This window comes from Harpia harpyja, chromosome Z (genome assembly GCF_026419915.1).
Source record: "Harpia harpyja isolate bHarHar1 chromosome Z, bHarHar1 primary haplotype, whole genome shotgun sequence".
Taxonomy (NCBI): domain Eukaryota; kingdom Metazoa; phylum Chordata; class Aves; order Accipitriformes; family Accipitridae; genus Harpia; species Harpia harpyja.
Window position 1 is genome coordinate 64453154 of NC_068969.1, and position 15425 is coordinate 64468578.

General features: G+C 38.2%; 1 protein-coding gene across 4 annotated transcripts in view; it reads left to right on the forward strand.

Moving 5' to 3' along the window:
* The window catches only part of MEGF10 (multiple EGF like domains 10), a 112625-nt gene that overhangs the window by 70775 nt on the left and 26425 nt on the right, over positions 1 to 15425 (forward strand). For all 4 annotated transcript variants that reach the window (XM_052778335.1, XM_052778339.1, XM_052778337.1 and 1 more), the window contains 3 exons: positions 1810 to 1973; positions 4424 to 4526; positions 14289 to 14435. In XM_052778335.1, the coding sequence (XP_052634295.1) occupies positions 1810 to 1973; positions 4424 to 4526; positions 14289 to 14435 (414 nt within the window). The remainder of the gene's footprint in view (positions 1 to 1809; positions 1974 to 4423; positions 4527 to 14288; positions 14436 to 15425) is intronic.

Consider the following 15425-nt stretch of genomic DNA (forward strand, 5'->3'; position numbering starts at 1 on the left):
CCCAGCCTATGCCCTCTACTGTTCCCTGCTTCCACAAGAAACTTTCTGAATCTCCCAGTATCAGTGTGAGTGGACTCACGCTCCTTGACCCCTCTGCCTGGCTCTCTCTTCCCAACAGTAATTTTGATGGTCTACGTACCTCCACCAGAAGCTGTATGTGCCTGCCCACCTCTCCATCTCCCAGTATCACATGCCTTTGGCTGGAACAAAGATACCTGAGACATCCTCCAGCACTGGTTCTGCAGAGATCTTTTCCCATATAAAGGTCTACAGGTCCACATGGTGTTCCTGTTCAATGCAGAATATGCTACTAAACTCCACTTAAAGATCTGCTCTTGCAGTACACCTGTTCTATTTTTCACTTCTGCTGTGAGGAAGGATTTAAAGTCCAGCATCCCTCAGTTGCGATGCTGGATTGCTGAGAAGAGACGGGCTGTTGAATGCTCCCAAGCAAATTGTGTACCCAGTCTATGTTGTAGACCCCGCTGTCTAAAAATGTTTTTCTAAAAATACATGATGGTTGAGACGGGGGAAGTGTTAGAGTTACCTAGAAAAATAGCCACTAAACTTGTCAGGGACTGATACAATTAAATCAGTCGTGTAGCAAATGTGGAGAGTTTCCAACTTCTACTCTCACTAGAGACAGTGGAGCTGATTTAATTCTCTTAAAGTAGCTGAGTAGCTACTGCTAAATAGCTAGGTTGTCAGGAGAAAAACTATTCCTTGAGCCATGCATAATCCTATCTTCTTGTGCATTGTGCAGTTTTAATCATACTACAATGAAAAAGGACAGCAAATGGCGAGGTTAAACTAAACCCAGATACTTGTCATGTAAATGAAGGAAATTTATAAATCTTGGAAAGTCACTTGAGACAAAGTGTCTCAATTTTCTAGCTAGTATACTATAACATTTTTTCCTGAAATGACCCCTAAATTCAAAGTTATCAATCCAGGGCACGAGGGAGCTTCATTTCTATACATGTGTTTTGCATAGGCTATTGATTAAGCTCGGTGCAGAATTGTTTTTCCCTTAGCTTACTGTAAACAAGGTACAAAATTAGAAACTTGGCTTGTGTCATTGCTGATGATAACGTATGACTGGCTCACGCCGTTTCTCTTGTATCCAATAGGTGATCACATTTTTAAAAATCTATTTACATTTCTGTCTATCCAGTGCACAGTCTACGAATCATTGCTATCGGGCATAATCAGTTGTGAATGCTGCATTTTAGAACCATTTTCCCTTACATTCTTTCTTGTATTTGGAGAGAAGCACAAAAATAATCTAAAAGGTCTTCTGCATATCCTTGGAGAAATCTGATTTATACACTACTTTTATGTTTTCACTGTTTTTTTTCTGTCAAAGATTTCAGTTAAAACCATATTGCAGAACTCTGTATTGAACACTGGTGGACGAATTATGAAAGCAGCAGCTTAAGTCTAGGGAAAATATTCCTTATTTCTTACATTCAGGCTATGCCTTAAAACTTTCAGTATAGTTTAGTGCTTCTCAGTGAAATATCAAGGTGTCTCTGTTTTACTTTCAGATTTCCCATCAATTGCTTTTGTATGTTGGCACCCATCTGCAAATGTGTGCTGTGCACAGATATTACAAGGTGCCCTTGAGCACCTTTGTTCAAACCCCAACAAGTCCTCACCTGAAACTGCTGATACTAGCCTGTAGTTAACGTTAGCCCGGTATTGTGCATCTCTGAGAGATGCCACATGGTAGGCGGAGGGAAACATGTCCTCAGAGAGGAATGGGGGAAAACCTGATTAATTTGTCACTTTAATTCTTATACTTGGCAGGTTGGCATGGTGTAGATTGCTCAATAAATTGTCCCAGCGGTACCTGGGGACTTGGCTGTAACTTAACTTGCCAGTGTCTTAACGGAGGGGCTTGCAATGCTCTGGATGGAACCTGTACCTGTGCCCCAGGCTGGAGAGGAGAAAAATGCGAACTCCCTTGCCAGGTAGTTTAATAATTTCACTGATTTTTGCACTGTAGGATAATACTGGGCAGGAGGACACTCCTGACATTCTTCTGACTTCATGGGGATAAGTCCCTAAGGAACACTGCACCTGATAGCCCATATACGACTGGGTTCAAGATCAGGAACATGCACCAACAATTCTTCTGGAAGAACTCTGCTGTGCAGCACACCAAAGAACACAAAAAATGACTACACAAAATGAAGATGCACAGATGAACACTTTTTCTGCTTTCACACTTTAAAGTTGGACCTCAAACTTTTCACCAGCTCCTTTAGAATTTCTTGAAAAACACAGATATATTGGAATATAATGGTGAAGGAATCACCTGAACTGAACATAAACCTTGTAGATTCCTCTCCCATATCACATTCAAGCTTCTGTCAGTTTGGACTAGCTCTACTGAGCAATAACATGATAGGAATAGCTGAACTACAAAGTAAGACTGGAAACCACGCCTCTGTTTTGAATGAAAATTTGTTCTGTTGAACTGCTCTTGGAATACTCAGAAGTGATTTTTTGGGGGTTGTTTTTGCTTTTAAGATGAGGCATAGCATACACTGATATAGTGAGTAAAGTGGTCAACAAATTCTAAAATTTTCTGGAAAGCTGATTAGAGTACCATCTGTGCACGTTTATGCAGTGTTTCCAACAATGCATCTCCATCAGAAGACTAATTTTTCTTTTTTCTAAAGCAGCTTTATTTATCACTTAGTGTCTGATTCTGAAGGATGATGAGATCTCCCAAGCTCCATTAGCTCTTCCAAAACTGACTTATTGGAAAAGATAGGTATTGCTTCATGGCATTTGCTTCACTGTTCCAAATATAGCAAAATAATGCTTAAAAGCATTTCTATATCAGATAATTTAGCATGCCCATGCTCATTGTCTTGCTCTTGCTCTCTCTCTGTGTCAAATGATGTCCATAAGCATTTACATATTTAAAATGCATGTTCTGCCTCAAAATTCCAGAGCAGGAGAATAAACAGAAAACTAATTCAAATGTGTCCAGTGTTGTCTGATTTTTTTCTTGTTTGAGCAGAGAGTTTATTTAAATCAATCTATTTCAGTTTGTTTCAATAACTTCAGAAAATTAATATCACTGCCCAGGTTGTTGCTCAAGATTTGACTGAAGTTTGGACTCCGGTCCAAAAGGACCACTTTTCAACAACATATTTGAGGACTTCCTTTCTTTCCAAATCTGATTATATGCAAAGGAAATGCTTAATCTTTTCTTTTTTTCCATATAAAAATGTATGGTTGAAATGAGCAAAAGGCTCCTTATACTCAAGTAATGTAAGATTTTGTTCTACTTTAGACTTGAAAGACTGGGTATTGAATAGCTAAATCCTGTGGAACTCGGTAGAAATGTAGGCATGAACATCAAAGAACAGCAGATGAATTTTCATATAGGTTTTATTCTGATTTTTAGTGTGACTGAGAACCATTTTTAGCCTCAAATTTAAATGATTGGGTTTTAAATCTGACATGCTTTTTCCTTTTTTGCCTTTGGTGTGGGTAACCCCACCGCTAAAACCTGACCTTTTTCCATGTTTTTTAATTTGGTTTGTGAAGATTTTGCACTTTTCAGTTCCACAGATTGATTTTTGTATGGAATTACCCCCAAATGTATGTGCCCCCTTCTATGGAAGAAGCAGAAAAGGCAAATTCAAATGTTTAGAAGTAGCTCCATGAAAATCAGCTGTGCCCTTTTGGCACAGCTGAATACACCAAGAGGAATGTTCAACTTGTAACTTTATTTTCTCTTCTTGGTTCAAAAAATGTTGCATAGCCAAATAATAATTTTGTTTTGTGTACTGTCTCATAGCCAAAGAGCTTCTCTTTTTAACATAGTATATGCTGTAGTGCAGAGGGAAGGATTTTTAATCAAGAGAGTGATACGGTTTGCATTGTTTATGCAATAAACTTCACACTGAAGATATATTTTAATATAATGTTTTACTAGTCTTTTTTAGAAGTTGTGGCTCTGTGTGGTATCCTTTTTGACCAATACATAAGACCTCAGGATCTGAGGCAGAAAGGAGACTGAATTGCTTTCCCATCAAGGGACTCACAGGTCCTGGAGTAGGAACTCAGCTGTAAGGGAAATTAGAGGGACAGTACAAGAAAGCTTTCACTGCAGCCTCTGATAGTGTAGGTTACTGTGTTCTGAAACACCATCTCCAGCTCCATTAGTCTGGGATTTTTCAAGAGAATGTAATTAATTCTTTATCATCCCCTCTTAAATGAAAGACTGAAAATGTAGGACCCTAAAATGTTCCAAAAGCCAGAAGCTCTTTATATTAAGAAAGCAGATTACGGATTCAGGAGAGATCTGTGGTTGCTTTTTGAGGCAGGACTGACCAGAACTTGTTCTCTTCTAACTACCGGTTGTCATCATCTCTGGGTTGGTTTTTTTTTGTTGCCACAGGACGGCACGTATGGTATGGATTGCGCTGAACGCTGTGACTGCAGCCACGCAGACGGTTGTCATCCCACCACGGGTTACTGTCGCTGTCTACCGGGATGGTCAGGTACAAAAGAGACTGTTGTGAAGGTCAATGAAAGTTTCCACTATGGTGGGACTTGGTCTTGCCTTTTGGTTTTGTGGGTAGAGGAGGAGTATGTGGGGTTGGAAGGAGAAAAGGGCCAATTCTGTGGTTGCTGTGTCCCTTGTCCCTTCTGTGATTCACAGGTGTGGAAACTTTGTCGAGCGTGGGATCTGCAGCAAACTGGGAATAGAAGGGGAAATCTTAAAACTTGGGTGCCTCCTCAGTATGATTCCTTATGAAACTGGTGAATAGCTGTAAATATTCAAGGCTGTGCTGGCAGCTTTGGTAGGTAAAGCATCGCATCCAGGAACTCAGAAAGCTTTGCTCAGGTAGCCAAAAGGAGGATAAATTGTGCAGAAGCTGTGCTGCCATTTGAGTTTCTCAGACTTTGGAGAAAATTATGTTTCTCTGCACATACTTAATTCTGTGTGAAAATTGTTGCACTTTTTTCACAGTTTCTCCAGCATTTTCATGGTTTTAAGAACTATATATTTAATTATTCATCAAAATTTGTGTTTGGCACTGTTATTGTACTCTCTTGTTTGTGGAAAGCAAGATTTTTTGAAAATATGACAAAACTATGCAGAAGGGCAAGCTATCATGAAATGTTCCCTTTTTCTCTAGGAAGTAGTTTTAGTTCTCACATAGATTTTTAAGTTCCAAGTGTTGGGAAAACTTGGGAAGACTCTTCCATCTTCAGTAAGGATTAATTGACACTCTAAGTTTGCCCCTCTTGGAGTGTTCTGGGCTTTGTGTCTCACTGTGATACTGTAGTGTTGCGAGGGTCAGGTTTCATGTTACCTGTCTGTATGTACTCCTTCCATTTAATAATGGGAAGTCAGCATGAAAAACACACCTTAAATGAACAAAGCATGTTTCAGCTGTGAAATGGAGAATTTTTTTGTGATTTCAGGTAGAACCTAGTATTATTTATTATCCACTCATTTATAAGTTAATATTTTTCCTAACTGACTGGCAGGTTCATGATATAATTGTTTTCTTTTTCGTCTGGTGCTTTCAGACATAGTAGATGGAGATGAGCAGACAGTCTGCAGCAAGTAATTTATTTGACAAGCTTAGCAAATCATTGTGCTCACAAAAGTTTGTGTAGCATTTATGACTTCCTCAAATAGAGTCTTTACTGAGTTTTTTCCCAAACTTTGATTTTATATGCTTTTTTTTTTGTAGCTCTGTAGATGGATCACAGGCATTTTGTTCAAAGTACCTAACGCTCTGTGTCTACAGTTCAGGTTGACTAGTTGCAGTTGATTACAGCTCACCTGGTGTTTTTTCTACTTTCTGTTCTGATAAACATGGCTTTTATTATTATTGGGGGGGTAGGAAGTGGAAATCTGTAGTGTATACAGAACCCATTTATTATTTGTGCAATTTGTCTGTATATTAAGCTTCTGCCAAGTTCTTTGAGAAGGCCTGTCTCACTGTTGTGTCTTCCCATTGTCGCCCTTTTTGGTGTGAAAGAGAAAGGCTTCCAGAGCCAGCACTCACCTAACTGAGCCAGGAGTCTGTTGGTTTTATTTTCTTACCACAAGCTGCAGTGTGACTTACCATCAGCCACTCAGATACCTCTGGGAAATGACTACCACAAGAGTGCAAAAATAATGAAAATTATTTGAGCAAATTGTGAAAAAATACTATTAGCATTATGCCATCTATTGCTGTTTTGTGAGACACTACTTTGCGTTTATTTCGTTATGAAGTTAATGGCCTTTGATGACTGTTCTTACTTTCAGGTAGTTTCAAGTAATTTTGTGTGTGTGTTTGGACACACTTTCTCAAACTTATATTTGGATCTGCTCAAAATATGATTTCTTAAATTAATAAATGTATTAAGCAAAGAATACCCACATTAAAAACATGTGAACAGTTGCTGATCTTGAGCAACCATAGTTGCAGTTGCATGGTAGGCAGTTAGAGCCGTTCACAAGTTCCAGATGTACTCAAAATACATATTGTGAGTTTTCTAAAACTGAGACAAATCATCAGAGACCAAAGGTATGTTAATGAATGAAGCCAGGTTAAAATAGATAGTTTTGAAAGGCCATACTAAAAATCCAGCAACTTTTTGTAACAGGTTATAAAAATTACCTAGCCAGCGTGGTATAACTGACCTGGGATGTGACAAAGGTTTCAAGCATAGCACAAACCTTGACTGTGCTTGAATCAAGGTATTGAAAAGGAGACAATATTTTTGCTTTAAGTGAAATCTTATTTTGTCTTCATATTTAGAAGGAAAAAGATTTCACTAGAAGGAGACTTCATGTGCAATTATAGATAAAACTGAGTATCCATGCATGGATGATGTTAATGGCATTTACACAACAGCGTGTGTAACAAACTAGTTTCAACATGTTGGTGATGTCTAGACACACAATTTAACATAAACAGCATAGTTTGCTTTATACCCAGTGTCTGGAAAAATCCTCCTCCCACACTTCACATGTCAGAGCAATACCCATGAGGAATCTGGTCTTTGTGTAGATACATATATTTAGAATGATTAAAAAAAGGAGAGAATACTTTAGAAACAGGTTCTCAAATAGCTGTACTGTAATGCTACATTGCAGAGATAGCATTAGATTGTAGGATTAAGAAGGGAGGTTGTATACATATTTATATGCATAATAGGTGGAGAAGCAGACGGAGGATTTGTGAAAATATAGGAAGGTACTAAAATGCAACAAATTATGTTAGAATAGCTTAAATTTTTCCTGTTAGATTTGTTAAAGTAACCATCAGACTTACTAGGTTTTGGTAGTTAGTGTTACCTACCAAAAAAACCAAAGAGAGAGAGAAACTGATTTTTGGATCAGTCTACTACTTATCTAACCCAAATGAAGGATTTAGTTGTTTAAAAACCATTGGGTAGGTAGTGGTAAAAAATAAGTACATTTGAAGAAGCTTAAAAAGGTGAGCTTGTGAGTCTTTTTTCTTTTTCAACGAGAATAAATTGATGAATCCAAGGTGAACTTCCCGAAATGTTTTGATGCCACCAAAATTATATAAAGTTTCTGAAAAGATATTTTAAATGCAGTGTTTTTCTCAGCCCTGTGAACAGTGCAGTTGTCTACGCTTTCCCCAGGGAGTTTCATCAGAGGGAATAGTTTATATAACTTTGCAGAAATAAATGAAGGGTGGAAGAATTTTCCCTTGCTAGGTGACACGGTTGTACCGTAACGCTGGGGAACAGGAACCATGCTGCACGTTGAGGGGGGGTCACTGGCCCGACAGGTACCAGGGGAGCTCCAAGCTGCTGAAGGGGGCACAACTGCTATTCTCGTGTATCAAAGGGCAGCCTAGCTAACATGCTACCCTTTAGTTTAGTCTTAAGATAGAGCTGCAGCTGAGCACTGGGTCAACAATAAGATGCTATATGGTTTAGGTTTTTTAAGTAGTTTTTTCTTTATTTTTGAACATGCCCAATGTATTATCTTTTGCTCCTTACGTCCTAGTTATGAACGAAAGTGTGAGTTCAGTTATTGACTATTGCGTTGTCATGAGCTGTTATAAAAGTCAAGAAATAATTAAAATTGGTTTTAATTAGGTTCTGTTTTAATTTAGGGTTTCTGTTTTTAATTTAGGTTCTGTTGCCTAGGACGACACTTACATTTTTCATCCTAAACAAAAGTGACTTTGTTTATAGGACTCCTGTTAGAAATCGTGCCCTCCCTGTAGTTTACACCAAGTGCTCCCTGTACAGCAGCTTAATTCTGCTTAGAAAAGCAAGAGTTAAGGGTGATGTTTTTGTCCTGGTAATCTGACCATTCCATCATGTTCCAGGAGCCACATGACAGGATGGCACAAATGAGAAACATTTGCCCACACAGAGGATGATGTCTGCCCAAACACTCTCATCCCTTGACATTTTCACTGTATATTATAAATAACTTTTCTTCCTTCAGAGGGAACGCAATAGCTAGACAGTGGAGAACAGTAAAAACCATTAAAATAGAAAGTGGAAGAAAGACGCAGAAAATGTACTCCCCCAATAGGTAACGATAATTAATTCTCCTAATAATTTATACCAAAACTTTAAGCTAATTTCCATTAAAAAGCCACCTCTACCAATTCTCTCAATGACCACAATCCAGCAAGCACCACCGTAACTGTTAATTTCATCCCTTAATCTTATCTGTTCTGCAGGCAGCTGTCAAAATACAGTTTTTCCAAATTGCCTAAAAGATTAGAGAATTCATATTCTCGCAAACTGAGATTTCGCATTAAAGCATTGTAAAAAGGGCAAAGGTTATTCTCCAGACAGTTTATTTATTCCTGTATTACAGTGATGTGGGTGTTACTGGTAACACATTACTATTGTGCTTTCTTGGGTGCAGTTCTGCTGGACCTTTCTGTTTGTGAAGAAATGTCATGTCATACTGATATGACATTTGTTATTTTAAAAATCAATTTAAAGGTTGTGCAGTGCCAAGGATTGTGAAATACCACTAGTCTGCTAGCTGTACCAAAACAATATTTTTGGTTTATGGAAAAGACAGATGCAGTAATATCAGCCTACATTTTACTAGCGTGCATAGTATTCATCCATATGTGACAGCAGATAGGGAGCTGGTGACTTTTTGCTGTGCTGGACACCTGCTGACACTAGTCAGATTGCCCATCACCAGATGTATTGTTTCTGTGAGGAAGTGCTGTGTCTTTCCATGTGCTCCTGACATTATTTCTAAGAGACACATTTGTTGCTGGATTATAACAGGGAGGACTGTCATCTGACACCCACCCCACTGATGCAAATAACCAGGTCCCCTGGGAAGCATGAACTAGAACTCTCCCTTGCTCCTTAGCTTTTAATGCGTGCATATTTTTTTCCCCTCCTACATAGAAGAAAAATACTTTTATAAAAGAGTACTGTCATGGGTCTCCCTTACCTTAAGACTGAGAAATGAGCTGCTGCTTGAACAGCATGTGTGATGCTGGTGCCCCACTGCACCCAATCCAAGAACCTCTTGCAAGAAACATGGGTTTCCCTCAACCTTGGCCGATTTCCCCTGGGTTCCTGAAGCACAAGGTCCCATTGTGATGAATAGCCAGTGTGCCACAAAGTGAAATTGTATGTGGGCACTGTGTCATGATAAACAGCATATTTACTTTCCAAACTTAGGGAGATGACTCCTTCAATAAGATGTCTGGCCTACCCTATGTCTGGACTCCACTGTGTCTGTATCTCTATTTCCTATGGATTGTGGTGGGTCTTTATGTGGAAGAAATACAACTCTCTTAGAAGAACTTTAAATCAGTATATTAAATGCATTTATTTTCTACCTATCAAGAAGGTAAGAAAAGGAGAAATATTATTTTCTTATGACTAAAAAAAATGAAAAGAGCAGCACCATTGGAGTGGATAACAGTATGTAGCAACAGTATGGCCTTCAGAAAGATACTGGAGATATCACAAAAGTGATTCTTCCACTAAAATTTGCAGATACTGATGTTTGCCTTCAAACTCTGGTACAGCACTGGTTTTGTTGACAAGCTTTTGTAGCTGGCTTCCTACCAAAACTTGTGGGTGCAAATTCTCCTGCTGCTGCAGTGAAGAAACAGCAGCCTGAACTTCTAGAGAAAAATCTTTGATCCTTTCATTAGCTCCTTAATTTGAGACACTTTTATTTAGTCTTCTGGCTATCTTCACCTAGGGAGCAAGGTACTTCTCTTCCCTTAAAGACAGTGAGAATACTTCTAAATAGTGCCTATGAAGCTTTTCACCACTTCCCTGTGCTGTTTCTCCCCTTTCTTCGGGCTGCTCATCCAGCATTTGATAGAGAAGTAGGGAAGCAATTCTCACCATCAGAAGTCTCAGCTTCCTTGAACAGAAGTGATCTAGTGTTTTTTTCTCTTAAATATGAAGGGTGAGATCTTGGACCATAATGGAAATGTATCATTAGCTTTAATGACATCAAGATTTCCCCAGGTTTTGAGGGCTTCATCATTTTCTTGTTTAGGCTGTTGCATATGTAGTTTAGCTCTGACGTATGGGAAGTACACCAATATACAAATAGGTTTTAATTCTGAGAGACTATACTGGAAAGTTCCATGTGTTGTGAAGATAAATTGTATAGCAAATACATGTTCTTTATGAAAAAAATTATTTTTAATGTTTGGATGACTTTTTATCAGACTAATGGAAACATAATAAGCTGGAAAATAGCACTTAGTCCAATAATAAATTTGCCTGGGAAGATTGTCAGAAATAATTGATAGATTTTTTTCCCCTTCGAGTGCTAAAAGAAATTAGCTCTCCGTTGATCTGACTTGGATGGATCATTGAGTCTCAACTTAAAAATATAGCATAGGGAGTATGTAAACACTCTGCTAGCATGGGCGGAAACCCTGGTATCGCTAAAGAAGTATTTACTTCATTCATGCAATTACGAATGCTGGGGGAATGCTGATTTAGATGTGAGGCCCCCAGCATAAAGCACTGGGCATTAAATGCATGAGCATTTCTTCAGAGCAGCTTAGCTGAAGTTTATCATGACCATTCAGCTATTGCCTAGCAACTTGTGAAGGCCATCAAAGAGCTCTTTGTCCCTAGCTCTGGCAAAAACATCTCCTCACAGATATCCTTATCAGTATTAAAATCAACATGAAAACTTATCAGAAACAACTTTATTGCATAAGAGGTTAATACTCGCTTGAAATTGTGGCAATCATAACCCAGTACACTGTTGATACCATTGTTGTAAAAGCTGAGTCTAATCTTGCTTTGTAAGTTCTAGTAAAAATATTTCTTTTTCCTCACTGATTTCTAGCTTTTCTATAAAAGCATAGCTTGCTTTGCTGAAATTTCATATAAAGCATCAGAGTCTGGAAAATGCTTATTTTTCAATCCTTTTAATATTTCTAACCTATTCCTGCTCAAAAATACACGTATTTGATTTTTACAGCTGTAAGATGTGAAAATCAGTTTCTCATTTTTAAGTGACTTGTGACCTTATCTAAATAACAGTGAATGAGTGAGATTTAAAACTTCTTATAAGTAGAGATGCAATATATCACAAAATGAATTAGTATTCTGCTCTGCTACATTCATTGTTGACACACACAGGAGTGAAATTGATTTTGCTTATGATCAATGGTGAATATAATAAAATTCCTTTTATAGTGAAACAGAAGTACTATTCAGCACTTTTTCAGTATATTGTCATAATTGTTATTCAATGATACTTAGGATACACTGTTTCTTTGCTAAGTAGAGGGATATCATTCTTCACCCTACTACCTCCTCATAGGGGGTGAAAGTGGGAAAGGTCATTTTTTCAGTTTCTGTAATGCGTAATTTTCCCTGTTATGTACTGGGGGAACTTTTTTGTTTTTCATTTTTAATGGTAGTTGTTGGCACTTTTAAGTATTGTGGGTCTATGCAGCATGGGGCCCATTATCTTTTCTATCCCAGTGTGCCCAGTATCACCCTTTGACACTATGCTGTCATAAAGCATCCTCTGTGCACAGATCAAGACGATATAATTGAGCCTGGTGTTATTGTATGTCACTGGTCTGCATAATCTCTGATAATGCACTATGGTAACTCTTGGCAAAGACTGACTTGTTAATAGTGACCATTGTATACTGAACACCACTGAAACCCATCAAAACTCTGTGAAAAATGTCTTTTCTTTAGCAGGGTTCACTGAGTGAAGCTATGTATGATATGACAGATAACACTCACATGAAAAGAATGCCAGACTTAATTCTGAAATGCTCTGCATGTGTCTGCTTGTGCTTTCACAGACTTACAAACCCAAGTTTGCAAATTTGGGAACCTCAAGCAGAGCAATCTTACGCGTCTGAAATAAGTGGTCTTGTTTCTAAAAAAATGCTGTGATCTCATCCTGCTCATGTGCATCAGCATCTCTCAAAATCAAACCACACCATTTTATCTATTTATCCACAAATCAGGAGTTAATGAAAAAGGTCACCCAGGCTACTGAGAAGCAAGTCTACACTGCCTCTCAAATGTAGATGAAGATAGAAGAATGACATTGCCTATGCAGGCAAAAATGGAAAAGTAATGATAGAAGAAACCTTTCATTTTCTTTACAATAAATTTGTTTTAGGTCAGTATTAACTAATGATCATTGTACAGTTAGGGCATTTAGGTGGCCCGTGTACTGTCTGCTGCTGGTTAGCCTCTGGATTCTAAAAGGCACGTGTTTTCTCTCTTGCTGGTGTTGGTGCAATCTGTTGAGCCACATATCTGATTATTCCATCTGTTGATTGTCTTGCAGAGAAACAAACAATTTGAGAGTATGGAGCTTCACCTTTCCTCTTTTAGAGAGTTAGTCTTTGGATACAGGCAGCTTTACATGGCACATGCTGTGGGGGTTGAGGAATCACCTCTGAGTCTGTTCTATCAGTAAACAGTGTAGTTATTCTTCAGTATTGTTATGAACAGTAGGTTTTGCTCTTCAAAGTTAAAAGATCATTTTCTTGTCACATGTGAAACTGTTTTGCTTTTTTAGGACTCTGGCAGCCAGTGAACCTGTGGCATATTTTGCTGGAAATACTTACAAAGCAAGACATGCTTGTGGTTGGATTCAATCCACTTTGTCCCTTAGCGAAGGGCTTCATTCAGTAGAGGCGCTACAATAATACTTAATTGTTAATGCAAAGTACTGTAGACACAATATGGTCTGAGTTCCACAGTGGTGCCTGCTGGCATTTAACATGCAGCGTGCTTTTAAAAAGCAGATAGTGGAAGAAACAAACAGGAAAGTTATATTTAATATTGCTGCATTGCAAAGACAAAAACCATCCCATGATTGGATTATTATAATTAATGGTTTGTATTATGATTTATGTATAGGGGTTCAGGTTGTGGCCATTTTATAATCAATTTTATGCCAAAAATAGTTAGACAAAGCACTGACTGACCAGCATCCTTAACACTGTTGCAGCTAAGCATTTTGGAATGCTCACATGGTGTGTTTGGAAACCCTTTGTGTGTGCTACATTTTTCCATTTGGTATGAGGCTGAGCACTAATCAGCTCACCACTAATTAGAAATCATTCTGTGTCCTGCACCCCATTATTACACAAAATTATGTCAGACCTTAAGAATTTTTACATTCAGAAGGAAAAGTTTCTGCAATACCTTTTGTCATGCATCTTCCTAACATAAAATTTGAAAATAAGCTTTTGCTGTTTTGAAAGAGCCATTATGGAGGAAGCAAAAGCAATTATTTTGCTGCAGTTGAATTACTTTCTACTATTGATTCTCTTTATTGATACCAGTGGTGAAAGTGAGAGGAATAAAAGAACTTTTAAAATTTTTATATGTATAAAGGTCTTGGAAAATTATGGAACTCTTTATACTATTGAGAGGTTTGCATTCATCTTTGTAGATCTTAAAGTATTGGTGGGCAGAAAGCCTGGAGGTAGCATCCCGTGGAGCTCTTGTATGGCATGTAAAACTGCAGAAGTGTTCTGCACAAAAAGTGCAGAACTGTTACACAACTCAGGATCAGCCCTTATGTACATCTCATCAAAACTGGAATACGAAAGAAATTCACTGTTCTGGGGGAAGGCAGGAGCGGAGATGCAAATTTACCTTGTTCTTGTTCTATTTTCCTGATGTTAGTGATATGTATTTATAAATGGGTTTTGTAAGCTGTGTTTTAAAAATGAGTCCTCTGAGGACCAAAGTTTTAAACTAACTACACATAAGAGTTCTTTACAAAGGCTGACAGTTTCATTTATGTATGGTTGCAGGCATTCACTGTGACAGTGTGTGTGCTGAGGGACAGTGGGGTCCAAATTGCTCATTGTCTTGTTACTGCAAAAATGGAGCATCCTGCTCTCCAGATGATGGAATCTGTGAGTGTGCACCAGGATACAGAGGCACCACTTGTCAGAGAAGTAAGGACAAAATAAATGCTTTAAAATCTCTGTTTCTCCCTCCCTTACTTGGAGTACATATGATATAATACCATAATGCTTTGTTAATTATAGTATGAAGTACTATGAAACAGTCCCTGATTGGACATTTTGTCAAAATGTATGAATATACATGAATAAGTGTTATCTGAAATTAACAAATGTTTCCAACTAGTAGTGCTCTTCTTGTTATGGTACAATTTTATTCACTGTCTGTGCCATGATGTCATTATACACACGACTTTCTAAGAAACAAATTTAGTAGGGCATTCCATTCTAAAGGCAAGCATTTCCAAATGTGATTGATGAACATTAATTTTGTAATAGGTATTTTGGTAGGTAAATAAAACATGCATGAGTTTCAGAAGCTAGAAAACTTAGCTTCCTGTTGAATTTGGTAGGAATCCTTGGCTTAGTTATTGCTTTTTTTAACACTTAGTTTGAAGCAGCAAAGAATGGCCAGTGGGATCAGGCCTCACAGTAAGCAAAAGGTATGATAGGTACCCATAGTTGCATTTGAAAAATTTGTCTCTGTAAAATTTAGATGTTACAAGATGAGAGATACAGATGAACTGAGGCAAATCATACCAGAAACAGAGAGGCAAAAATAAGATGATGTGCAAAATATCTACCCTCCCAAGAAGATTTGTCACAGTCTGCAAGCAGTCTAGCTGTCTTCAGTTTGAATTGTTCAAACTGTGAGGGAAAGGTGTTCAGAGAAGAGAAATGTGAGTCCTCTGCACTTGGGAGGGTAGCCCTGTTTTCAGAGGAGGTCTCCCAGAAACAGGGTCAAGAAGCAGGTGGGGTAAGGCCAAGCAGAGATGCTGCTAGGTCCTCCAAGAGGCTTAAAAGGCAGGAGATGACATGAAATGATTACTAGAAGGTAGAAGGAGAACCAGAGGATGATGCAGTCCTAACAGTCCAGGAATGGCAAGATTTCAAGCTGAAGAATGTGATTGCCTATGGCACTAC